Consider the following 23,920-nt stretch of genomic DNA (forward strand, 5'->3'; position numbering starts at 1 on the left):
TTGTCCATGGGATCATGTGCTCCGTCCCCCTCTGAACCCCAGAGAATGAGAAGGAAGGCAGTTGGAGCTGCAGCCATGGCATTTATTCAGGCAGGGGACAGCAGGGCTTGGGGCGGCCGCAGCTCAAGCAGCTGTCCCTCTTCAGAGCCCAGGGACTTGGGCTTCACTCCTTGTGCTGAGGGGAAAAGGGTGCCGCCTGCGTGAGCTGCCCCCCAAGCAGCGGGCAGGGTGGGTGCCCCACACCAGCCTTCACCTTGGGGCCCAGGGCATCCCTGGTCCGTGCCCGCAGCTTGTTCGCCTGGGTTTCCGCCATGTCCGCCCGCTCCTCCGCGTCGTCCAGCTCGTGCTGGGCCTTGCGGTACTTGGCCAGGTTAGTGCTGGCCTGCTGCTCCTGGCAGGGAGTGACAGAGATAGTTGGCGCCCCCAGAAGGGGCTGGCTTCTCCTGGTCCTCCACGCCGCTCCACCACCACGGCCTGGACCCGCCTCCTGCTTCTGCACACCCAGGGCAGGATGGAGGGGGTTGAGCCACTCCTTCCAGAGGTGCCCTTGTGCCAGACCTGGCCAGAAGGGGACTGCACATGGGGTCCCTTCAGAGACAGAGCTAGTTTTCTCTCTTGCTGGAGCTGTTAGAGACCTTTTTTCCCGCTGGAACAGTGGGGTCACTGCCCCTACACACAAAGGCATCACTGTGGAAACCACAGCCCAGAGATGGCGTGGGGCGACCACAGGGACCCCGACCAGTACAAGGCCTCGGGTGGCCCGGACCCCAGGGCACTCACCGCCTCTTCAAACTGACGTTTGTAGCTCTTGACCTTGCTCTGCAACTTGTCCACCAGGTCCTGCATGCGAGCCAGGTTCTTCCTGTCCTCCTCGGCCTGGGCAGGCAAAGGGGATGTGGGTCTCGCCCAAGCCAGGCTGGCTCCAGGGCCACCCCTCAAGGTGGCTCCAGTCACCCACCTGGTACATGAGCTCCTTGACCCGGCGCTCGTGTTTCCGCACCCCCTTGAGGGCCTCGGCGTGCTTCTTCTGCTCCGCGTCAAGCTCAGCCTCCAGCTCCCGCACCTGCGTGCAGCCGGTGGGTGGGCCTGGTGCCCCCAGCGGGCCCGCCCCGCAGGGGAAGGGACTGGGAGGGCCGCACATACCTTGGCCTCCAGCTTCTGCACCTGCTTCTTCCCGCCACGGAGGGCAGCTTGTTCTGCCTCCTCAAGCCGGGCCTGTAGCTCCCGCACCGTCTGTTCTAGTGTCTTCTTCATCCGTTCCAGGTGCGTACTGGTGTCTTGCTCCTTTTTCAGCTCCTCCGCCATCATGGCTGCCTGTCGAGGAGGTGGCGTGGTCAGGAGGTGAAAGTCCCTTTGGCCTCTGCACCAGGCCCCCCCAGCCCCAGCCCAGCCTCACGTCGGTGATGGCCTTTTTGGCCTTCTCCTCGGCTTCCCGTCTTTCCTGGGCAGCCTCCTCCACCTCGCCGCTCAGCTGGGCCAAATCCACCTCTAGTTTCTTCTTCTGGTTCAAGAGGCCTGTGTTCTGGGGGGGAAGCAGAGCTTCAGAGTCAGCCTGCAGGCCGTGCCCCACACATCCCCATGACCCCTGTCCCCACCTGGGAATGCAGAAGGTTGAGGCGCTCGGTGGCCTCTAGCAGCTCCTGTTCCGCCAGCCGGCGGCTGCGCTCGCCCTGCTCCAGGGCAGCCCGCAGCTCCTCCAGCTCCGCAGCCAGCAGGGCGGCCCGCCGCTCCAGGGCCTGTGCCTGCTCGCGGAGCTCAGCCGCCAGCCGCTGCTCCTCGTCCCGCCCGGCCTGCTCCTCCTTGAGTTGGGCCTGCAGCAGCCGCGTGGCTGCCTGTGCCTCCGTGGCCTGGCGGGTGGCATGGCCCAGCTGCAGCTCCAGGTCATTGAGGTCACCCTCCATCTTCTTCTTGAGCCGCAGGGCCTCATTGCGTGCTCGAGTCTCTGCATCCAGGGAGGCCTGCAGGGACTCCACTGCCCGCTGGTGGTTGCGCCTGTGGTTGGGAGGGACGAAAGGAGGCGTCCTGGCCTGCGAGCAGAGGGTGGGCACTGGCACCACGCCTGCTCTTACAGACACACAAGGAACACTGGAGACAGGAACCCAGTGGGGAATAAGGGATTCGTCCCTCCCTGGTTTCAAGTCCCTTGTGACTGCCTGCTGTACATAAGAGCAAGTTCATGGGCAAAAGCGAGGCTCCAGAACAGACAGACGTGGACTGAACCCTGGCTCTACACCCACTGTGTAACCTTGGGCAAGTCCTTTGACCTCCCTGAGGTTCACCTCTAAACTGTGGATGGTGACCCTGACCTGAGAGAGTCGTCAGGTAGGGGGACTGGGTGTCCATGCCAGTCCATGCTTGGCTGGGCTGGGATGGGAGAGGCTGTCGGCCTGCCCCCTACCTCAGGTTAGTGCACTCCTCATCTTTCTCCGCCAGCTTCCGGTCCACTTCAGCCTTGACCTGGGAGAGCTCCAGCTGGATCCGCAGAGTCTTGGTCTCCTCCAGCTCCAGGGCCCCCTGGGGTGCAGAGCAGGCAGTGTGGTGTGGGGGCCATGAATATGCCAGCATTGAGAGGGGAGGCCAGGGAGCAGCAGGTCAGGGTCCAGCCCACCCCTGGAGCCAGCCCCTGACCTCGGCCTCCTCCAGTGCGGCCTGGAGCTCACTCTTCTCCCCTTCCAGTGCCTTCTTGGCCTTCTCCAGCTCCTGGATGCTCTTCCCACTGAGGCTGACCTGGTCCGTGAGGTCACTGATCTCCTCTGCGAAACAGATAGGGCACTGAGAGACCACCCCAATGGTTCGTACTCCAACCTCTTCATTCACCCCTAATTCCAGGGTGACCCACTGCAGCTGTGACTCCAAGGGACTCCCAGTGACCCCAGAGCAGCTCTGGCCCTGGGATGGGTCGTACCCTGCAGGTTCTTGTTCTCCCGCCTGAGCGTCTCCAGGGCCTCGAGAGCCTCCTCATGACTGTGCCGCAGCCGGAAGAGTTCGGTGCCCAGGCTGCGGGCCTCCCTCTGAGCCGCCTCCAACTCCCGCTGCATCTCCTCCTCCTGCCGCCGCCGATCCTCCAGCGCCCGCTCCAGGTGCCGCTGCTTCTTGTCCAGGGCCGCAGCCGCCGAAGTCGCCCGCTCCAGCTCCAGGGTCACATCCTCCGACTCTGTCTGCAGCCGCAGCTTGGCCTTCTCCAGCGACGAGCACTTGGCATGAGCAGCTTCCACCCCTTCCTCTGCCTCCTGCAGCCGCAGTGCCAGCTTCTTTCTAGGCCACAGGAGCAGACAGACATGACACGTAGCCACAGGAGGCTGGTGGAATGACCCTCACATCTTCCCTTTCCCTGACACTCCTGTGTGGGGACGGCCTGGCTGGCAAAGCACTCACTTGGCCTCCTCCAGCTCCTCTGTCCTCTGGATGGCATCTGCCTCGTACTTGCTTCTCCACTGCGCCACCTCGGCATTGGCCTTGGACAGCAGCCGCTGCAGCTCAGCCTGGGCCTCAGCCTCCTCCTCGTGCTGCTCCCGCAGGAGGTCGCAGTCATGCCGCAAAGCCTGCACGGCATGGGCCAACGCACTCTTGGCCTGCAGAGACCCCAGTGACCTCAGCATTGGCCGTGCCAGTGGCCTTGCACCCACCCTGCCTGCTCTGGGGCAGCCAGAGGCTGGCCCACCTTGCTCTCCTCCTCCAGCTGCCGCCGCAGTTCCTCCAAGCTCTGGGTGGCCGTGGCCTTCCCGCGGCTCAGCTGGCTGATCAGAGACTCCTTCTCTTCAAGCAGGCGGCTCAGCTCCCCTGCAGGCCAAGGGCCAAGCCAGCAGGTCAGGTGGGTGAGGGGCAGCACGGAGGCCCCAGTCAAGCCCAGCCAAACCCCTGGCCTCACCACTCTCGGTTTGGAGCCGCCCACGCTGGGTGCTCGCATCTGCAAGTTGCCGCTGCAGCTCCTCCACCTTGATCTTGGCCTCATTCAGCTGATCCTCATAGGCCCGGCACAGCTTCTCTGCACTGGCCTGGGATCCAGGATCAGGGATCAGAACAAGTTTGTGACTCACAGGGCGACCAATCAGAGACTGGGACCTGAGGTCAGGAGCTAGAAGGCTGGACATGCACCCAGGAATCAACAGGAGAGGTACAACCCCAAGATCAGGATCAGAAATTCTACTGCTGGATTATGGCTTAATAGATAGGTGTCAGAAGTGAAAGGGCTGGACTAGCCCCGAGGCCAGTGGGTGGAGGTGAAGTTAGGATATTAAGGTCTTAAGTCAGTTGGGGACAGTGGTCAGAGGTCAACTGTCAAGATTAGGTGGCACAAAGGTCAGGGCTGGGATTCAGGACAGGAACAGAGTCATGAACAGGTATCAGGTCAGACAGAATTCAGGGGTGAAGGACTGAGTTGACCTCTGCAAGTTGGATGCTGAGTCAAAAATCACCTGGAGTCAGGGTGTAGTTTAAGGAGGTAGGCTTCAAGGTCAGGACTGGTGTGGGGTTTGGGCCGGGCACCAGGCAAATGGGTCGGGGTCAGGATCTGACACAGAGTCAGGACTAGTGTGGAGTCGGATTGGCACAGGGTGGTCAGGGGACAGAGGGTGGGGTCAGCTGCTGGAGTCAGGACTGGTCTCGGCAGGATAGGTATGGGATGAGAGCTGAGGTCAAGACAGGGTGCTAGAGTCGGCTCAGAGGTCAGGATCTGGAAGGAAGCAGACACCTTGCCACGAGCCAGAGTTTCCACACTGGCGCCCAGATCGTCCACCTCCATGCGGAGCTCACTCTTCTCCTTCTCCAGCTTCTGCCGCACCCGCTGCAGACTGTCCACCTGCTCGCCCAGCTCGGCGGCGCTCTCTGCCTGCTTACGCCTCAGGGCAGCCACCGTGGCCTCGTGCCGCAGGGCCGCCTCCTCCAGCTCCCGGCGCAGCCGCCCCAGCTCAGCCTCGCGCTTCCGGCAGCCCTCGCGCTGCCCCGCGGACGCGCCGCCCGCCTCCTCCAGCCGCTCGCTCAGCTCCTCCAGCTCCCGGGCCGCCTCTGCCCGCTGCTTCTCCACGCGGGCCCGGGCCGCCCGCTCGGCCTCCAGCTCCTCCTCCAGCTCCTCCGCCCGAGCCTGGGGTGGGCAGGCGGCGGTGTCACCTCCGTGGGCCTCGGACCCCGGCCCCGCCCACCGCCATCCCCCGCCCACCGCCATCCCCCACCCACCTGCAGCTCCTTGATCTTCTTCTGCAGCTGGGCCCCCAGAAGCTGCTCGTCCTCCACCCGCAGGTTCAGCTGACTCAGCTCAGAGTCCTTTCTGGAGGTCACAGGGCGGGCATGACTTCCACCGGCCGGCCTGGGCCCCTCGTAACCCGCCCCCAGCAACCCCCTGCCTGAGGCACTGGCCCCTGAGCAGCCCTACGTGCCCGCACCCCTGAGCTCCCTCTGAAGCTCGTGCCTAGAGCCTGGCCCTTGGTCCAGGGAGGGCAGGACGCTGCCCCTCCACCCTAGTGACCCCCATCTCTCAACCCTTCGCGTTCAACCTCTGCAGTGACACAGAACTGACGCGTCCAGGGGGGAGTGGAAAGCTAGGTGGGGGCTCTGGGGGCCCCTGCAACCCTCCCCACACCTACTTCTTGAGCTTCTCCTCCAGTTGCTGCTTGTCCTGGGCAGCATCTGTCACCGACTCCTGCGTCAGTTTCAGGTCACCCTCAAGCTTGCGTTTGGCCCGCTCTGTGTCCATGCGCAGCTTCTTTTCTTGCTCCAGGGAGCACTCCAGCTGTGGAGCAGGACAGGGTGGGTGGGACCTGCCACCCACCCAGCTGTCCCAGCCCCCCAACCGCCCCCGATGTGGCCCCAACTCACATCCTCCACCTGCTGCTCCAGCCGGAGCTTGGCCTTGGCCAGCGCGCTCACTCGGTCCTCCTCAGCCTGCAGGTCGCCCAGGGCCTGCTGGTGGGCCTCCTGCAAGGCCTTCTTCTCCTTGGTCAGCCGGGCCACTGACTCGTCCAGTGCCGCCATCTCCTCTGTCAGGTTCTTCACCTGTGCCGGGGCCAGGGTCACCATGGGGATGCCCCTCCCCTGCTCTGGTGTAAGCACCCGTCACCCCATGTCACAGCTACTGCCCCTTCCAGCCAGGGACCCTTGGGTGAGTCACTTCATTCCCAGACTCTTCCTCATCCTTAAGGGATGATTATAGGGTCCCCCTCAAATCACACTGAGGGATTAATGAACAGATGCTCACAAAGCCCTTTGCCAAGGGGCCCAGGGTGAGAGATGGGGAGATGCCAGCTATTTTTGGTATCAACAGGTGTTCAAGCAGCTCTTTCCTAGTCCCGGCTTCCTCAGTGCGCACCTGTGAGGACCTGAATAAGCTGAGCCCCACCTTCCCCTCCTGTGCAACCGAGTCAATACCCCCAGTCTGTGACCCGCACGGGCTCTCATGAGGATTTAACGAGAGAAGGCACGTGAAGGAAGGCACCTGGGGCACACGGAGTGACCGTCACTAACGTGCTGAGCACCTGCTATACGCGAGGCACGGTGACGAGGGCTGGCAAAGGCTGGTCACACACTGAATCCTCAGCCGCCTTAATGGGGGAAGTGCTGCTATTAACCCCATTCGACAGATGAGGAAATTGGGGACCACAGAGAGGAAGAGACCGGTCCAAGGCCACACAGCAGGGGCACAGGGGGCCGGCCCACACCTTATTCTCCGTAGCCTGCTTCTCCTTCTCGGCCTTGGCCAGCGTCAGCTCCAGGTCATCAATGTCCTTCTTGAGCTCGGTGCACTCGTCCTCCAGCTTGCGCCGGCGGGCGGCCAGGTCAGCATTCACCTCCTCCTCGTCCTCCAGCCGCTCGCTCAGTTCCTTCACCTTGGCCTCCAGCTGCACCTTGGACTTGATCAGCAAGTGGCAGCGCTCCTCAGCATCCGCCAGATTGTCCTGCTCCTGGAGGGGGATGTAGGGAATGGGGCAGAGTCAAGGCAGCCCAGGGACACCAGGCTGGACCCTGCAAAGGAAGTTCATCTGTTTGTGCCAAGGTCTGACACATGCTCAGCTGGGCTCTGGGACCAAGGAATGCCACCGACCTGCGTCTTGGCCCCGAGGAGTTCAGGTGTGGTGGGTAGAGGGCCAGACGGGGCAACGAGAGGGGGACATTAGACAAGCTGGGCAACAGGGCAAGGCCCAAACAAGGGCTCTGGGAGACAAGCCCACAGCCAGCTCTGCCCACCCCAGGCTGAGGGGTGGGGAGAGCCTTGCATGGCCCCGGGGTGGGCGGGAGGGGGGACTCAGGTTCCCTGCCACCTCCCCGCTTCCTCACTATCTGGCTGCGCAACCGTCTCCTGTTCTAGCAGGTGAGTTTGTGAGCACAAGCCTGGCCGTCTTCCCACCAATGTCTCTCCAGAGCTTCCGGGAGGCCTGATACTCCAAGTATTTGCTGAAGGAAGGAATGGACTTGGGGATCTTCCAGTCCCTGCCCTCTGCCCTCTGGTTATTACTGTTCCCTGCTGCCTGGGCTCCTGTGGCCCTTAACCAGAGGAGGAGCATGGGTCTGTCTCAGGGATGGCAAGGATGGGAGGGCTGGGAGATGCGGCTCCACTGCAGTGTCAGCGGGAAGCCACATGGCACGGGGCCATACAGACAGTGGGTGGGGGGCTGCACATGGGCACGAGCCCACAGGTGCCGCTGGAACAGGAAGAAAGACCCAGGTAAGGCCTGAGCACCCAGAGAGCGCCAGGCCTGCCCCAGCCAGGGTCCAGTGGTATTTCCTCAGGGCAGCCTGGGGCTGCCAGGGGGCCTCAAAGGGCAGAAGGAACCCCCGCCCCTCCCCCACTCACCGCCTGCAGCTGCAGGGCCAGGTCGTTCTTCTCCTGGGTCACACTGACGTGTGTCTCCTCCAGCTCCTGGCGCTTGGCCTCGGCAGTGGCCAGTGCCCCTCGCAGCCCCCGCAGCTCTGCACGCAGGGCCGCCAGCTCCTCCTCAGCCTGTGCCGAGCGGAGCAGTGGCTTCATCTTGAAAAAGAGCTTCATCCACGACCAATTCTTGACAGCATTGAAGGCACGGATGTTCCACTGGATGGTGAACAGGGCATCCCTGGGGAGGGGCAGCCGGGTGGCCCGCAGACTCAGTGTTGTCCCCTTCATATAAGGGCCCTGATGTTCCTTGAGCACCTACCCTGCTCCAGGCACCGCACCGAGCACTTTCGCCCGTGAGCTCGTTAACCTTCCCAACAGCCTCTCAGGCAGGTCCTAATCCTCTGATTTTTTGTTTTTTGTGGGTTTTTTGGGTTTTGTTTTTTTGTTTTTTGGTCTATTTAGGGCTGAACCTGCAGCATAGGGAAGTTCCGAGGCTAAGGGGTCAAATCGAAGCTACAGCTGCCAGCCTCCACCATGGCCACAGTAACACCAGATCTGAGCCGAGTCTGCAACCTAGAGCACAGCTCACAGCAACGCCGGATCCTTAACCCACTAAGCGAGGCCAGGGATGGAACCTGCGTCCTCATGGATACTAGTCGGGTCTTAATCCACTGAGCCATGATGGGAACTCCCTAATCCTCTGCTTTAGAGGTGAGGTTGAGGGAGAGGCCCAAGGTCACACAGGTCTGCCAACGGGAGCTCATGAGCCCTGTCCTGGTGGGCCCTGCAAGTGTCTTAACGACACCAGGGGTGGTAAAACCACTGGGCTCTTATATAAGGTCAGACTGCCTGGGCTCACGCCCAGCCTCCCACCTCCCTCCGCTCATCAGCTGACCGGCTCCCTCTCTGACTCAGACCCCCCTTTAATGAACAGCACCTGCCTTTAGCACTGCCCTGCACTTGAACCAAGAGAAGGTGGAATAAAGTAGCTTGTCCAGGGCACCTAAGTCTTAGAAAACACCAAATGTCAGAGTTCCAGTCACGGCTCAGGGGTTAACGAACCCAACTAGCATCTGTGAGGACGTGGGTTTGATCCCTGGCCTCACGCAGTGGGCTAAGGATCTGGCATTGCCATGAGCTGTGGTGTGGGTCACAGAGGCAGCTCTGATGCTGTGTTGTTGTGGCTCTGGCATAGGCCAGAGGCTACAGCTCCAATTCAACCCCTAGCCTCCATATGCCACAGGTACAGCCCTAAAAGACAAAAAAGACAGGAAAGAAAGAAAAGAAAAGGAGAGAGAGAGAGAGAAAAGGAAGGAAGGAAGGAAGGAAACACCAAATGTTGTTATTACCACTCTGGGCACATTCTGAGATGGCCTGGAGTAGAGACAGGTTCTCTCCCCCCGCCCTTTTTTTTTTTGGGGGGGGGGGCATGCCCATGGCAAGTGGAAATTCCCAGGCCAGGGATCTAACTTGTGCCACAGCAGTGACAACACTGAGTCATTAACCACTAGACCACCAGGGAGTTCCTCTTGCCCCAATTTTTGAGGTGAAAAAGTGATGGCTGGAGGTTTAGAGGCACAAAATGGAGCTTTGCCCCTCAAGAGCCACCCAAGCAGCCAGTGCGTGAAATCTGACCCGCAGGACAGCACGAGAGGCTTCAGAGAGCCCAGCGGTCCTGTGAACTGGGGGACAGTGGTCATACCCCTACCCCCGTGTCCCCCACCCTCTTCCCACACCCACCTGCCTCCAAGCAGGCGCTGGTATTCAAGGCGCATGAGGCGGCCCCGGCCCCGCGCCTGCAGCAGTGTCAAGACCTTGGCCAGACGCTGGTCCCGAAGCTCCTCCAACACACCCAGAAGCCCGGCCTTGAAGAACACCTGCGGTGGGGGGTAGGGGTGATCATCCATCGCCTGCAGGACCCTGCGCGCTGTGACTGCCCACACCCAGGTCAGCATCCCCATGGCCTTGTGCCCCCACCTTGGTGTGGCCAAACTGGTACTGGGAGTGGTCGATGTCCAGCGAGCCCAGCAGCTTCTCTGTGGCCTTCCTGCTGTCCATGAAGGTGTCGTCCGGGATGGCACTGGGGTTCAGGATGCGGTACCTGGGGGGCGGGGAGGAGCAGGGAAGGGCTGGTGAGGAGGGTGCTGGCTGGGGAGCCGAGGACTGAAGAGGCTGGTGGGGGGAGCAGGGGAGATAGTCCTGGGCCTCTCAGGGCTGGAGCAGAGGCTCCACGAGGGCACCCACTGAACAGGCCAGTGGGGAAAAGCCTTGTGACACTGGGGTTCTGGCCATGCTCTGCTTAAACACCTGGGACAGCATTTAAATGCAATCACTAGTTTTAAGTTTTTTAAGAGGATGCAGTATTTACAAAAGGTATATAGCAGGTGTATAACTTTTAAATTTATTATTTTTAATCATTTATCATTTTTTGGAAATGCAAAAATAATGTAAAGAAGGTGATGTGTCACAGCATGTCACCAGCTGAAGAACCACTTGGGAGGGAAATCTAATGAACCAGAGCAAGGGTTCCAGCACACCCACTTCTGAAGTGGACACAGGTGCACAAGTGCACAGGGCCGTGTGGGGCAGGTTGTCGTGACCACACTGTGAAGGCCGAACCCTGGAAACACAATAGGTTCCTTATTAGGGGACTGATTAGCAAAGCGCCCTTCACTAGACCACGGGCTATTTCACTGCTGGAACAAAATGGGCAGTGCTACAGTCATTACATTTATCCAAAGCCATAGACTGCACCACACTGAGAGGGAACTGGGATGGAGATTCTGGACTCTGGGTGATGATGACGTGTCACTACAGGTTTATCAGCTGTAACAAATGCCCCACGCTGGGGGGAGATGCTGCTAACAGGGGAGGCTGTGTGTGTGTAGGGGCAGGGTGTCTGTGGAAAAGACACCCACCGCTGCCGGAAGTCGGTGTAAAGCAGCCTATTGGGGAATCCTTGGCGGCAGATCCGGATCCCCTCCAGAACCCCATTGCAGCGCAGCTGGTGTAGCACCAAGAAGGCATCCATGACACCTGGACGTGGAGGGGTCAAGGAAAAGATTAGAGATCAATGGACACAACTCTGTGCCCTCTAGAAAGACCAGGAGTCCCAACACAGGGCTGACCCCCTGTGGAGGGGAAAGACGCAGCTTCTGGCTTGCCCTGTGCCCTCCCTCCAAGGTCCCTCCACCCCAGCAACCCAGGCCTGGGGTGACTACCTGGGGTCTTGTTCTCATTGGGGACAATGCAACGGACAAAGTGGGGCTGTGTGGCCCGCAGATTGGTCATCAGCTTGTTGAGGTTCTCCTGGGGGTGGGGAGAGGGGAGAAGGCACAGAGGGCAGAGAAGCCGAATTGGAAACCGCAGTGGATCAGCCCGTTAAGGACCCTGCGCAAGGTACCTAAGCGTGACTCTGCGTGGCTGTCCTTTCACTCTGCTCCTGATGACCCCCTGCCCTCTTCCGTTTGACTGGGTCCCCGCCGAAGTCTTTGTTCCCCCAACCTCTCCCCATCCCTCCCCTGGCCCCAGGGCTCCCACCCCATCCCCCCAAACCCTGCCCAGGCAGCGTGGGGACGGGAAGCAGCACAGACTTGCTGTGATGTTCACGTGGAGAGGAGTTAAACATCACTGCAAGTCTTAACGGCCGCCCGCCCAGGGTGCAGGGGACAGAGCAGGGAGCCGGGACAGGGCTGGAGGCTGGCGGAGGGAGGTCTGCACGGGGCCTAGACTAGCCTCACCTTGTGCAGCTGGGACACCGTCTGGAATGATGCTGCCTTCTTCCGCTTCTCTTTCACCCCAGACTTGGGGGGCTCAGCTAGGAGAGACAGGGGACCCATCACTCCAGGGGACAGCACTGAGTCCCCGACAGAATCTCAGCCCTTGGGACTCACTAGAGCAGGAGCCGGCGTAGTTCTCGTAGAGCATAGCCAAGAGCTTGTTCTGCGACTTTTGGAAGATGGGGACCACCGTCTCATTCAGTGGATCCTTGTTTTTCTCCAGCCAGCCCACGATGCTGTAAGGCACCTGCCAGAGACCAGACAGGGGCTGAGCTGGGGTGGGGGAACCCAGGGGAGGGAGGAGAGTGGTCGGGAGCTGGGCTTTCAACAGGCACCTACCACGCCCGCATAGTGGACCACCTCAAAGTGGGCCTGGTATTTGCGCTTCTTATCAGGCCGTGGCTGCTGGAAATTGGGTGACTTCCCCGCGTGGTTATCATAGAGCTTGGCCCGGAAGCTGGCGTCTGAGGCCTTGGGGAACATGCACTCCTCCTCCAGGATGGACAGGATGCCCAGAGGCTGGGGACAGGGCACAAGCTTTCAGGGCCTCCATCAAGCCAGCCCATCAAGGCTGGGTTGGACCCTCATTTCCTGGAGCCCCTCCCTCTGGGAGTCTTCTAGAACCCCCAATCTCAGCCATCAGCCGGAGGGATGAAACCAGACCCTCGCCCAGGAGCCCTGTCTTCTAAGAAATAAAGGAAAGTCTGTGGCTTGGCTTCCAACCCTCTTCTGCACAATTCACAGCTCTTGAGTTGTTCTCTTTGCTCCTAAGAAGTGTACAAACTCCAAGTAGCATCTCTGCACTCACTTTTCCCCCGACATGCATGTTCTCACACTCTCTCACATGGTACAGTCAAATAAAGCAGTTGAGGTGTTCCCTTGTGGTGCAACGGCTTAAAGATCTGGCATTGTCCCTACAGTGGCTCAGGCTGCTGCTGCGGCATGGGTTCAATCCCAGGCCCAGGAACTTCCACATGCCGCAGGCTCAGACAAAAAAAAAAAATCAGTTGAGTTCAAATTTTGGCTTCCCACTTAGTAGCTGTGGGGCCCTCAGACTTCTCTAAGCCTCAATTTCCTAACCTGCAAAATGGGGACATGAATACTTTCAGTGCTGCTGTAACAGCGAGAAATTGTTGACCATCTAAATGTCCACTAATAGGGGATGATAGAAATGCATGAACATCACCTGCTGCGTGAACTACTGTGCTTTCTTCAACAACACTCCCCACCCGAAATACACTTTCAGAGATGGGAAGGCAGGATGGGAAATACGCGTGTCCATCAGAGGACATGGACACCCACCCAGGATAAAGAACGGGTAGGAAGCAGGCTGTGGCAGGATTGGGAGAAATGCTTTTTCCCCTTTAGCTCTGATTTTTCCACTTTTCTTTGATTTTTTTTTCTTTGTGATCCTTGTACGATGCAGAAATATATGGGATGTTTCGTAAACAAACACACCCTACCCTGCCCTGTAGTTCTAGACAGTTTTGAGGATCCTATGAAACTGTGGCTGGAATAGGGCTGTTATCAACAGTGCTGGGGTACATGCGTGTGCACACACACACGCACACTCAATCTCCCTCACACCTATCTGCACACACATCACAGTCACAGCCATGTTCACTTCGATGCCCCCACACATGCTTGCACACGCTCGCTCACACACATGAGCACACACATTCATTCCTGCTCACTCACTGCACCCACGCCCTCCCTTCCAGGCGGCGACCGTGCCCCGGGCCCCACCTTCTCAATGAGGTCAATGCAGGGCTGCAGGTCCAGGCCAAAGTCGATGAAGACCCAGTCAATGCCCTCCCGCTTGTACTCCTCCTGCTCCAGCACAAACATGTGCTGGTTGAAGAACTGCTGCAGCTTCTCGTTGGTGAAGTTGATACACAGCTGTTCAAAGCTGTTAAACTGTAGAGGGAGGTGCCCACTCAGTGGCCTCCTGGGAGATGGGTCAGGGAGGCCCCCTGAGGATGGGGATGTGTAGGAGTTCACCCAGGGCTCCTGTCCACCCGCTCCCCACCCCCCTGCCCCGGTCCTCCACCCCAGAGAGAACAGAGCCTGGGAGCGTGGGCCTCCTCTTACCTCAAAGATCTCAAAACCAGCTATGTCCAGCACACCAATGAAGAACTGACGGGGCAGCTTGGTGTCCAGCGTCTGGTTGATCCTTGACACCAGCCATCGGAACAGCCGGTCATAGGTGGCCTTGGCCAGAGCCCCCACGGCAAACACCACCTGGAGGCATGAGGAGGCTGGGCTAGGATCTGGCAAGGAGGGCACCCCAGCCCCCCAGCTGTCCCCACCCCATGAGCAGCTCACCTGCTCCACACTCTGGCCCTTGGTCACATACTCGTTCCCCACACGCACTCGGGGGTGCAAAAGGCCTTTAAGGAGGTCCCCACTGCTGACCCCCATCAGGTAGGCAGCCTTGTCAGCACCTGGCAGGACACAAGGGTAAGATGAGGAGGAGGCCAAGAAAATGGGTCCTGGGAGCTCTACTGGCGTCAACCTAGGGTTAGGAAAGGGAGGCTGGTCGAGGTCAAGGTCAGGAACAGCAAACCGTGCAGCTCAGGAGGGTGATGGTCTGGAACTGCTAAATCCGGGTTTATAATCAAGGCCAGGTTAAGACTGAGGCCAAAGCTTGTGGGCAAGGCTTAGGGTTAACAGTCACAGACTAGATGTTGGCCTCAAGGTCAAGGTGATGACCAGGTCGGGCCAGGGTCAGGGCCCCTCACTCTCAGTGCCATCGGCCTCAGCCTGCTCCTCCCGTTGCTTCTGCTTGAACTTCATGTTGCCGAAGTGTAGGAGGGCACCCACGATCTTATAGCAGGCACACTTCTCATCCACGCTGAAGCCCAGGATGTCCATGGCATGCTGCGGGGGTGGGGGGGTGGAGGCGGAGGGCTCAGAGGACTCTGGCTGCTCCAGGGTCCAGCCAAACCAAGGGCACTGAACCTGCTCCCCTCCCACCACAGACATACGTCAGTGGCTATGAGCTCCTCCCCGTCATCCATGTTGTCCACGGTGATGACGCCCTGGCTGCAGAAGTGGTAGTCGTAGGGGTTCATGGACAGGAGCAGCATGTCTGGGGCCGAGGGGGCCGAGACAGGCAGGTTGGCTCTGTTTGCCAGTTAGCCTTCTCCCCCCACCCCAGCGTGCTGGGTCCTGGGGGCCAGCCTGGCAGGAGAGTCTAGGACCTTCTCAAGACTTCAGAGCTTGCGTTTCTCGCCTGAACTCCCATGCCCAGGGCTTCTCCTTCTTTATGGTGCTGAGGAAGGAGCCACAGTCCCTCCATCTCATTCATCCCTTGACCATGGCTCGCAGCCACCCCTCTGGCCCCTATGTGCTGGGCGCTGGGGCACAGGGAGGACGAGGGTCTGCCCTTGAGGGGCTTGCAAGAGAGAGGAGCTGGGTCTAGACAGAGCCAGGGCTCCTCTCTTGGTGCTGGCCGGGCCTCTCTGGTCTCAGGACAGCAGGATGGTTTTAAGGGGCCTGTTCCCTAACATGAGGGGGAGAGGGCTCAACAAGAGCCAGAAGTCCCAGGCAAGTGAGTGGTCTTTTAGGAGCTCTGGGGCCCTGGGAAAGAAGGGATGTCACAGAGCCCAAAACAGGGGGGGAGCAGGCACCTCAGGGCCTGGCTCGATGGGGGCCAGGACAGAGCCCGGAAGCCCCACTCCCAGTCAGACCTGTGGGCTCTGACTCCCGTCCCATCCACTGCTTCCCTCACCCTGCAGCTCTGGCTTCTTCCCCGAGAGGATCTGGTAGTAGACGTGGTAGCCACGCTCACCGGGCAGCTGGAAGATTACCCGAGACTTCTCCAGGAGATCTGGGGAAAAGGGAGGCATTGGCCTAGCATCCCCTAAGTCACCCCACTGGGGCTGAGGAGGCAGGGAGGAGGTGTCGGCTGGGGGCAGGCAGGGGTGGTGGTATAGAGATGCCGTGTTTGCACGCATGCCAGCATGTGCTGAAGGGGGCTCTCCATCAGCACAAGTGTCACAGTGTGGGAATGTGTCTGTCTGTCCCTATGTCTTTGTGTGTGGCTGTATTAATGTGGGTCTGTGTAGGGGTCTTAATTTGTCTATTCACTCATCTAGACTTTCACTCCTCCACCCACAGACCACACGCCTGTCCTCCAGAGCAGTGCTGCTGGTGTGTGTTTGCACTTGGGCCAAGTGGGGCATGAATTACGACGTCCCCTGCCCACCAGCTGCCTGTGCTTACCTATCTGGCCAAGCATCCCGAGGTGAGGAGTGCTCAGTGCTGACGGCTCCTACCTGGGGATGCGTGGCCAGGGCAGCTAGTGTCTGTGCAGCAGGTCTGGGTTAGGTGGGATGGGGCGACAACCCCAGTGAGGCAGTAGGGGAGGCTTCCAGGACAGTTGGGGACTCCAGGGAGAGATGAGGCTGGGGCAGGAGGGCACAGGCCTGCCCTACGAAGGGCCAGAGAAAAGACTTGGGGTGGGAGGTAGGGGTAAGGGCGTAGTTACAAGGAGCCTGACTGGCCAAATAAAGATTTTGTCTCCATCTTCCGGTGAAAGGATCTAGAAAAAGGTTTTAAGCAGGAATTTTATATGGTCAGCTTAGTATCCAAGAAAAGACCACTCTGGCTGGAAAAAGGTTAAGCAGAGGGATGAAGCCTGGGAGACCACATGGAGGCTGGGGGGAATGTTCCAGGCGAGAGGGGAGATGGCCTGAGCTGGGCAGTAGCCAGGGGATGAAGAGAAGCACCTGGGACAGGTGGGAGCCCCATGGACATGATGACGGATGCTCCGTCCGAGGGGAAAGACTCAGGCTAGGGCCTCTTTCCGCACCCCCGCCCTGCCCCACCCTGTCCTACACTCACAGCTGTCAATATCCGCGGATGCCAGCTTCCCAGAGGGACCAAAGTGAATGCGGATGAACTTGCCCTGTGGGCAGAGGAGCAGCCTCAGTCGGGGGGCCCAGCCAGCGCTGCTCTCTCTTCTTCCAAAGGCTCCCCCACCCTGTGTCTCCCAGCAACTGACCCCGTTCCACCCCTCCCAGCTCCCTCACTGCGGCCACTCACAAAGCGGGACGAGTTGTCATTCCGCAGGGTCTTGGCATTGCCAAAAGCCTCCATGGCAGGGTTCGCCTCAATGATTTGATCCTCCAGGGTGCCCTGGTGGTGGCGGGGGGAGAGGTCTTTCAGCCCATGGTCCTGGATCTCAGCCCATCCCAGAAAACCTCTGGCTGGGAACGGGAAAGGGCAGGGGTGTCCCCGGGACCTCATAATCGTTGCCTGCCCCACTTGCACCAGCCATACCTACCCCAGTCTTTGTGGCCAGAAATTGCTGGGAGGAGAAGAAAGACAACATTAGAGGCTGTGAGGACTCGGCAGGCCGGGAGAGAGGGGAGGAGGTGGTGGTTAGGAGGACAGTGAACGTTAGTCACCCAGATGTGTAGCCCCCACCCCACTCCCCATGCCTGACCCTCCAGGGACTGTTAGAAGGAGAAATGCTGGAAAGTGGAACAAGCATGGCCCTAGTCAGGGGCTTGAGGCAGGGGCTATGTCTGGCACCTCAGCTCTGTCTCTGGCCTCCACCATATCCCTTCGTTTCCCACGCCCCAGAAAGCGAGCCTGTCCCAGGCCCTAGAGATTCCTGACTAAAACCTACTCCCTTTCAGAAGCCAGCTCCAATGTCCCCTCCTCCAGGAAGGCTTCCCTGTTGCTCTGAGGCTGGAAGAAACCTCTTCTTGCCCAAATCTCCTTACACCTCACCTCCTCCTATGACTGCCTTTCTTCACATTTCTCTGTTTTATCATGAGCTGTGTTTTCATTGTACAATTGTACACCTACTATTAGTCAAAATAGTCTGGCCAGGTGCATATTATTAGCCTAAATGCAAATGAGGGAACTAAGATTCCAACAAGCAGGAAACTGATCTGCTCAAGGCCACACAGTAAGTCGGGAGCCATGCAGACACTGAGCCCAGTGCTGCCCACGATGCCGAGAGCCACCTGTATATCTCCTCTAGAGGGACTTACTGAACAGAGGGGACCCTCCCACTGCCTTATCCCTATCTTCCCTCCATTTCCCTTTCTTTCTCTTCTCTACCCTGGATCCCAGCTGCCTGGGGGGGAAAAAAAAAGGGAGAAAAGGAAAGAATGGATTCTGATGTGGCGGGTGCCATGATACCTATCCCATGCCAGGGAACTTTATTATTTACTCACCTATAGGGAGCCCAAGAATTAACCCCACCCCCCACCCAAGATACTGCTGTAGGGACAGGTGCAGGAGGGATGGCAGGAGGCCCTCCCCTGAGCTCCACCCCACATGCTCATGTCCAGGGCAGATGTGGTCAAATTTGGGTCCAAAGGGAGGGGAGTTGATAAGGCCTTTATGCTCCTGTGGGGCGGCCTTTCTCTTCACCCCCACCCTGCCTGACAGCTCCCATGCCACCACAACTCCATGATGCAGGGCTTCTTTCTGCCCAGGAGCCCACTACCCCCACCCATCCTAGCTGCATCCCTACCAGCTCCCTGCCCTCCATTCCTGTCCCTGGACCAAGCCCCAACTTTCTGCAGCATCCTCAGAGACACTTTGAGAATTTGGAAAACGGAGTGGAAGGGAGGGAGGAAAGAGTACCAAAAAGGCAACAGCAAAAACAAAACAATAAAAACAGCCACCACCACAACAAAAAAACCAAAACAGAAACAAAAAGAAAAAACAAGAAAACCAAATGGGGAAATAGAAAAAGGCAACAACAACAACAACAACAACAAAAAAAAAAAAAAAAGAAAAAAGAAAAAGAAAAAAACTTTAAATGGAAAAAAGAAAAATGCTCCAGAATAAAAGCAAGGCTCGACAAGACCAGGAGTGGGGGCTGTGTAGGAAGAGGCCATGGGCTTCTGGAAAGAAAAGGCAACCCATTTTGGGGGTGAGGGGACCCAAGCCGATCTCTGAACAGTTGGCCTGGGGCTAAGAATGAATTCTGTACCCTAAAAACAAAAACAAAATAAAACACTGGTCCCCCATTGCTTCAGGAAATTTCAAAAACCATACAGAAATCACAGGGTACAAAACTGACCCAAAACCTTGGCTGATGGGAATGCCAAGTACCCTTGGCTCTGGTTGACCTCTGTATAAACTGTGTCTTTGGTACATGAAAACCAAGAAAACAATCACTTCTTGGTAAATAAGCAGCCTATGTGGTAAGTGCTTTCAAAATATGAAAGTCATGATGGAAGGGAAAAATTATATAAAATATTTAGGAATAACAATGGCATCCCACCCCTCTGTGTTATGGATGGGAACAGCGAGGCAAGCCTGGAACTGTGCCGAACGGTGTGACCAAGAATGGCCACAGCCGCTCCAATCAAGCCTTGCTCAGGCCAGAGTCTACCACCAGGGTGGGAGGCTTAGGCAGGGCTGGAGAAATCAACTTTTTAAAAAGGGGAAAAAGAAAAAAAGAAAAAAAAAAAAGGAGAAAGAAAAGAAAAATAGTGAGAAGCAGCAGGGAGCAGTGCCCGCATGGGCGAGTCTTACGGCCTTCTTGCCCGGCCCGTCTCCCAAGGCGGCGACGATGGCAAAGTACTGAATGACACGCTTGGTGTTAACCGTCTTACCGGCCCCCGACTCTCCCCTTGGGCGACACAAACATGAGTCACAAATACCCACGTGGCTTCGCTAACTCCTCGCATCCCCCAGCGCCCTAGCCCTCAGGCAGGGCTCCTCTGCCCTCCTCGCACCCACGCCCAGCTCCTAACTCAGGAGTCCCCAACTCAAAACTCTGCAGAGACAGATCAACCCTCAAAGGTGTTGAGTTGTTTACAAAACAGGCCAGTATAGGCCATCCCGGTGAGATGAGAAAACACATGATGATGCCACTGTTTACGGAGCACTAACTTACTGCCAGGCGCGGAGCCAAGTGCTTTACCTATATTGGCTCATTTAAGCCTCAGAATCCCTGTAATGCAAGCACCATTATCACCCCTTTTCATAGATAAGGAAATGCGGCTTAGAAAAGTTATGTAGCTGTTTCCACTGTGTGCCAGGTACAAACATTAACTTGCTGCCTCCTATAGCTCTGCGTGGTAGGTAAGTAGGATTGTTCTATCTTTATTGATGAGACTCAGAGGCCCAAGGGCACCAGCAGGAAGTGGACACAAGAGAACTTAATACAGATCTTTCTGGTTTCAAAGGCCTTGCTCTTAACCACCAGGCAGCGCGCGCGTGCACACACGCACACACACACACACACACACACACACACACACACACACGATGTCCATGTTTGCTTGGCTGGACACTGACTTGGTATGTAAGAATGCTACCACGTTCCCAAAAGGACAAAGAACCAGAAATAAGATTAAAAAATGAGATGGTGAGGAGAAAAGGGAAAAGGCTCTCCCCATGCCCCTTGAATCAGAACTCCCAAATGATCAAGATGTGAGAAGGTTCCATGCCCTGAGGACAGGGGGCATCAGGACTAGTATCCCTTTCCTGCCCACCAACCATAACACATCTGCCCGGGATGGGGGCCAAGAAATGCTCTACTTTTAGCTTCACCTGGGACACTGGCTCCATGTGGTCAAACCCCTGCCCTAAGCACTTTGTATTTAACCTTGGGAAATGATTTTAGTTCCACTTCCCTCCTGCCAGGTGGCCAGCATTTCCCACCCCATCCCCAGAGCCCCACACTCACGTGATCAGCATGGACTGGTTTTCTCGGTCTGGAGGAAAAGGGAGGAGATAGAGAAGTTAGCCAAAGTGAGGGACCAGCCACAGGTGGAGCGCCCTGGGAAGCCTAGGCACTGGGACAGCCCCTCCACCACCCAGGGCCGGAAATGGGAAGGACCAGGGAATGGGACCTTCAGACTGCAGTCCGGCTCCCACCTGGGGAGACAGAATGACTATGCTAGAGTGTCCAGCAGCATCAAAGGGACGGCAGTGCAAGTGGAGGGAAGGGGGTCCAAGAGCCAGGGGAAGGGTCTCAGGTGAAGGAGAGGAGCCAAGGAAGCCCTTACTGCGCAGCATGTCATTGTAGGCATTATCTGCCACCGCATATATGTGGGGCGGGGCCTCCGAGCGGCGCTTTCCCTTGTAAGCAGCTACCACAGAGGCTGTGTAGACGGGGAGCCATTTGTAGGGGTTGATGGTGACACAGAAGAGGCCCGAGTATGTCTGAAAAGAGAGTGTATAGATGGGTTGTTAGAGGCCAAGTTCCCATACCCAGGCCCTAACCCTCACAAAACAGTGACCCTTGCAAAATGCCCCCAAGGAGCCGCTTAAGGTGCCACGCCACACCCTCTGTGGCTGTCCTAGCCCCGCCCTAGCCCTTACTCCCGCCCTAGTCCGTGGCCCCACCTTCACAGCCCTGTAGCCCAGCCTCTTTGCTGCTGCAGCTCCTCCCCAACACTCTGAAGCCAAACCTCCAGCCCCGCCTTAGTACCGCCCCAGCCAGTGGCCCCGCCTCCACAGCCCCATGACATCACCTTACCCCACCTCTAGCCCTGTTTCCCCAGGCACGCAGCCCCGCCCCTTCCTCACCATCCTGTCCCACCAAACTGTAGCTCTTGTCCTAGCCCCGCCCCTGCTGCTATGGCACCACCCCCACAAGGCACTGCCCCACTCCACCGGTGGCCCTTTCACGGCTCTTGGCTCACGTAGATCATCCAGCGAGCATAACGCTGGCGCAGGTTGTGCAGTACGGCTGCCTCGTTGAGGTGCGTCATCATGGCCATGTCCTCCAGCAAGTCGAAGCGGGGCGGGTTCATGGGCTGCAGCTCAGCTTCGCGAACTGTCAGCACCTGCCAGGAAGGACATATAGGGGGTGGCAGGTGGGCAGGAACCAACTGATCTTAGCCTCTCACCCCTGTAGGCTCCCAGACCCCTTCTCATACAGAGTGCACTAGCCAAGAGCTATAATGGGGCGTGGGGCAGAGGAGTTAATTCTGGGAAAAGAGGGAGCCAAACCTTCTGGTCTTTGGTCTCCACGTTGACTCTGCCCCCAGCAGCCTCGGACTTGACCTCAGCTTCCACGTAAGCATCCTGTTCATCAGGTATCCAGAACCGCTTCTTCCCTGGGTTTCCAGAAGAGCATGGGGGCTTTGAGGGAGGCTAAGGCACATCCAGGGACTGGGGACCCTGCTGGGTCCCGAGCCATGTCTACAGAGCTGAGTCCCTCCTAGGAGCCCCTCTATCAGGGCACAGGAGCACTCAGAAAAGATCCTTCCAGACCCAGGCTCCTGGAAGGGCAGAGTTGGGAGGGTCCCTAGAGATCTCAAAGTATTCCCTGATAGAGGTAACAGTCCCTCACAGCCCTGGATTCCACACTTGGGTTCAGAGTCCTGCTACTGTTGTATCTGGCCTCCGGTAAACACTCATTCTCCCTGGGCCTGTCCCTCAAAAGTAAAACATGAGCATCTCTTTAGTTCCCATGTGGGGCAGCCCTCAATATCAGGCACTTAATTCTCAGTGGGTTCTGCTTCCCCCATTTCACTGAAGATGCAAACCCAGGTCTTCTATCTTGTGCTTCTTCCTGCCAGGCCAGCTGGCCCCAGAGCTCCAGGGAGCCCATATTTCACTGTAGTTAAAGGCACAGACTCAGGCTGCAGACCACCAGTTTCTGTTCCCTGTCCTGCTACTTATTAGCCAAGTGCCTAGTCAGATCTAGCTATAAAACGTACAGGCTCCTGTGTTAAAATGGAGATCCTCCTGTTAGGAAATTGTTAAAAATTTCAAGATGGTGGTAGCAGCATGTTAAATCAAGCATGCAGCCTCTCTGAAGGCGGTGCCCTGTGCAGCGGCAGTCGTTGCACAGCCATGAAGCAGGCCCTGGCCTCCGCCTCCTCAGGTTGTTGAGATGATGCATGGAAAATCATCTGCTCTGGGCCTGGCACACAATAAGCTCTTAATACACACACATTGCCTATTGTTATTATTGTCCTATGAGCAAACCAGGTCATAAATAGTAGCCTTGATTCCTGTCCCTAATAAACAGAGGCTTTGGCTCTATGGAAAGCACTAAAAATAACTCCAGCACAGGTTTTATGGACATGTGGCAGCAGTCTGCGCTCATACCAATTACTCTCATCTCAGAAACCTCAGGTTCTAGCCATGGGCTGCATCCCCAGGAGGCAGGTGATAGTGTCCCATTTTACAGAGAAGCAAACTGAGGCTTGCTCACAGACACACAGTGATGGACACAGGGTTCCTGGGATTTTATCCTCAGGGCTAAAGCTGTCAGGCCAGTGTGCTCCTTCAGACCTGAGCTGAGTGCGACTCCTCCTCCCTCTTGGTCTGAGTCCATAAGGTCTTCTCTGTGATTGCGCCTCCTCCGCTCTCACTTACCATCCCACAGGACAGAGTGCACCTTCATCAGCTCCTGGTAGCCCTGGCGGAGGTAGCGTGCAGATTCCCCAAGTTCACTCACATCCATCATGGTAGTGGCACTGAGAGGTGGAGGAGGAGGCACTAGAAATCTTGGAGGTTCCAGGCGGTCCAAGGCAGCAGGCACTGGAAGGTGGCGGTGACAGGGGAACTGAGGGACCAGGGGCCCCAAAGGGGGGCGTGATCCAACAACCCATAAGACCTGACAGTAGGTGATTCCCTGGGGCTCCCTACCTCAGCCTCCCTGGTGAGCCCCCAAGACACACACACACACACATACACACACACACCCTCCAACACCAGAGCATCCTCTCCCACAGAAATGGAGAGACTTGTGCCAACCCACCAGCACCCTCACCACCAGCCTGTGTGCCCTCCCTTGCGCTCCAGCTCCAGCCCTGATCACCCACCTCGGCACCACGGTGAGGGCTGGGAACTGGGCTACCCCTTTTATTGCTGCCCGTCAAGGTCAGCGGAGGAGAGCTATGTCAGCAATCTCCACGTGTCACAGCCCCCCCAGCCTGGCCACAGGACACAAAAGGCAAATTCCCTTTTATCTCCACCAGCACGGCCCCTGGGCTATTTTTACCTCCCATTGTCAGGGGATCACAAAGGCGGAGAGAGACACTCACTCCACTCAGACACTGGGAGGGTGGATTCAGAGACCAACAGGGGCAGGGACAAGGCAGTGAATGATCTGGGACATACGAGGCGCCAGGAGAGAGAACTTGAGTCACAGGGAGCCCAACGCACCCAGAAAAGGTCCACACCCCCAGAAACAGACAGCAAGGAGACTCAGAGGGGGAAACCCAAAGTGCACTCTGGGACTGTTAGGTCCAACCTCCCTTATACAACCAGGGAAACTGTGGCCCAGTGACAGACAGGTACTAGCCAGGTCTCACAGATATGCAGTGGCAGAGACGAGGTCAAAAAGAGAAGCAGAGAGAGTGGGACACCCCTCTCCAGGCCCCTGGATGCTGTCCCC

General features: G+C 57.8%; 1 protein-coding gene across 5 annotated transcripts; it reads right to left on the reverse strand.

The window, feature by feature from the left end:
- Window positions 1-61: 61 nt before the first annotated feature.
- On the reverse strand, window positions 62-23,004 carry MYH7B (myosin heavy chain 7B). 5 transcript variants are annotated; one of them, XM_047771248.1, is made up of 40 exons: window positions 22,897-23,004; window positions 21,520-21,626; window positions 21,210-21,353; window positions 20,571-20,727; window positions 20,249-20,276; window positions 19,090-19,186; window positions 16,871-16,894; window positions 16,630-16,722; window positions 16,429-16,492; window positions 15,314-15,412; window positions 14,568-14,671; window positions 14,322-14,460; window positions 13,906-14,024; window positions 13,672-13,821; window positions 13,327-13,497; window positions 11,920-12,099; window positions 11,695-11,827; window positions 11,542-11,618; window positions 11,023-11,110; window positions 10,720-10,837; window positions 9,779-9,902; window positions 9,542-9,678; window positions 7,784-8,039; window positions 6,651-6,893; window positions 5,812-5,988; window positions 5,580-5,725; window positions 5,173-5,263; window positions 4,691-5,080; window positions 3,869-3,995; window positions 3,662-3,780; window positions 3,376-3,572; window positions 2,906-3,255; window positions 2,629-2,753; window positions 2,399-2,514; window positions 1,596-1,992; window positions 1,397-1,522; window positions 1,144-1,314; window positions 959-1,063; window positions 781-876; window positions 62-391 (listed from the first exon to the last, which is right to left on the reverse strand). In XM_047771248.1, exons 1-40 carry the CDS (start codon window positions 22,985-22,987, stop codon window positions 164-166), a joined length of 5,904 nt encoding a protein of 1,967 aa, XP_047627204.1. In that variant the 5' UTR covers window positions 22,988-23,004; the 3' UTR covers window positions 62-163. The 5 variants fall into 5 exon arrangements, with proteins under 5 accessions (XP_047627204.1, XP_047627201.1, XP_047627200.1 ...); XM_047771245.1 differs by lacking the exons at window positions 19,090-19,186; window positions 21,210-21,353; window positions 21,520-21,626; window positions 22,897-23,004 and having other exon boundaries at window positions 20,571-20,641; XM_047771244.1 differs by lacking the exons at window positions 19,090-19,186; window positions 20,249-20,276; window positions 20,571-20,727; ... (1 more) ...; window positions 21,520-21,626; window positions 22,897-23,004 and having other exon boundaries at window positions 62-175; window positions 254-391; window positions 16,871-17,660.
- Between the last annotated feature and the right edge of the window lie 916 nt (window positions 23,005-23,920).

This window comes from Phacochoerus africanus, chromosome 3, assembly GCF_016906955.1.
Source record: "Phacochoerus africanus isolate WHEZ1 chromosome 3, ROS_Pafr_v1, whole genome shotgun sequence".
Lineage (NCBI taxonomy): Eukaryota > Metazoa > Chordata > Mammalia > Artiodactyla > Suidae > Phacochoerus > Phacochoerus africanus.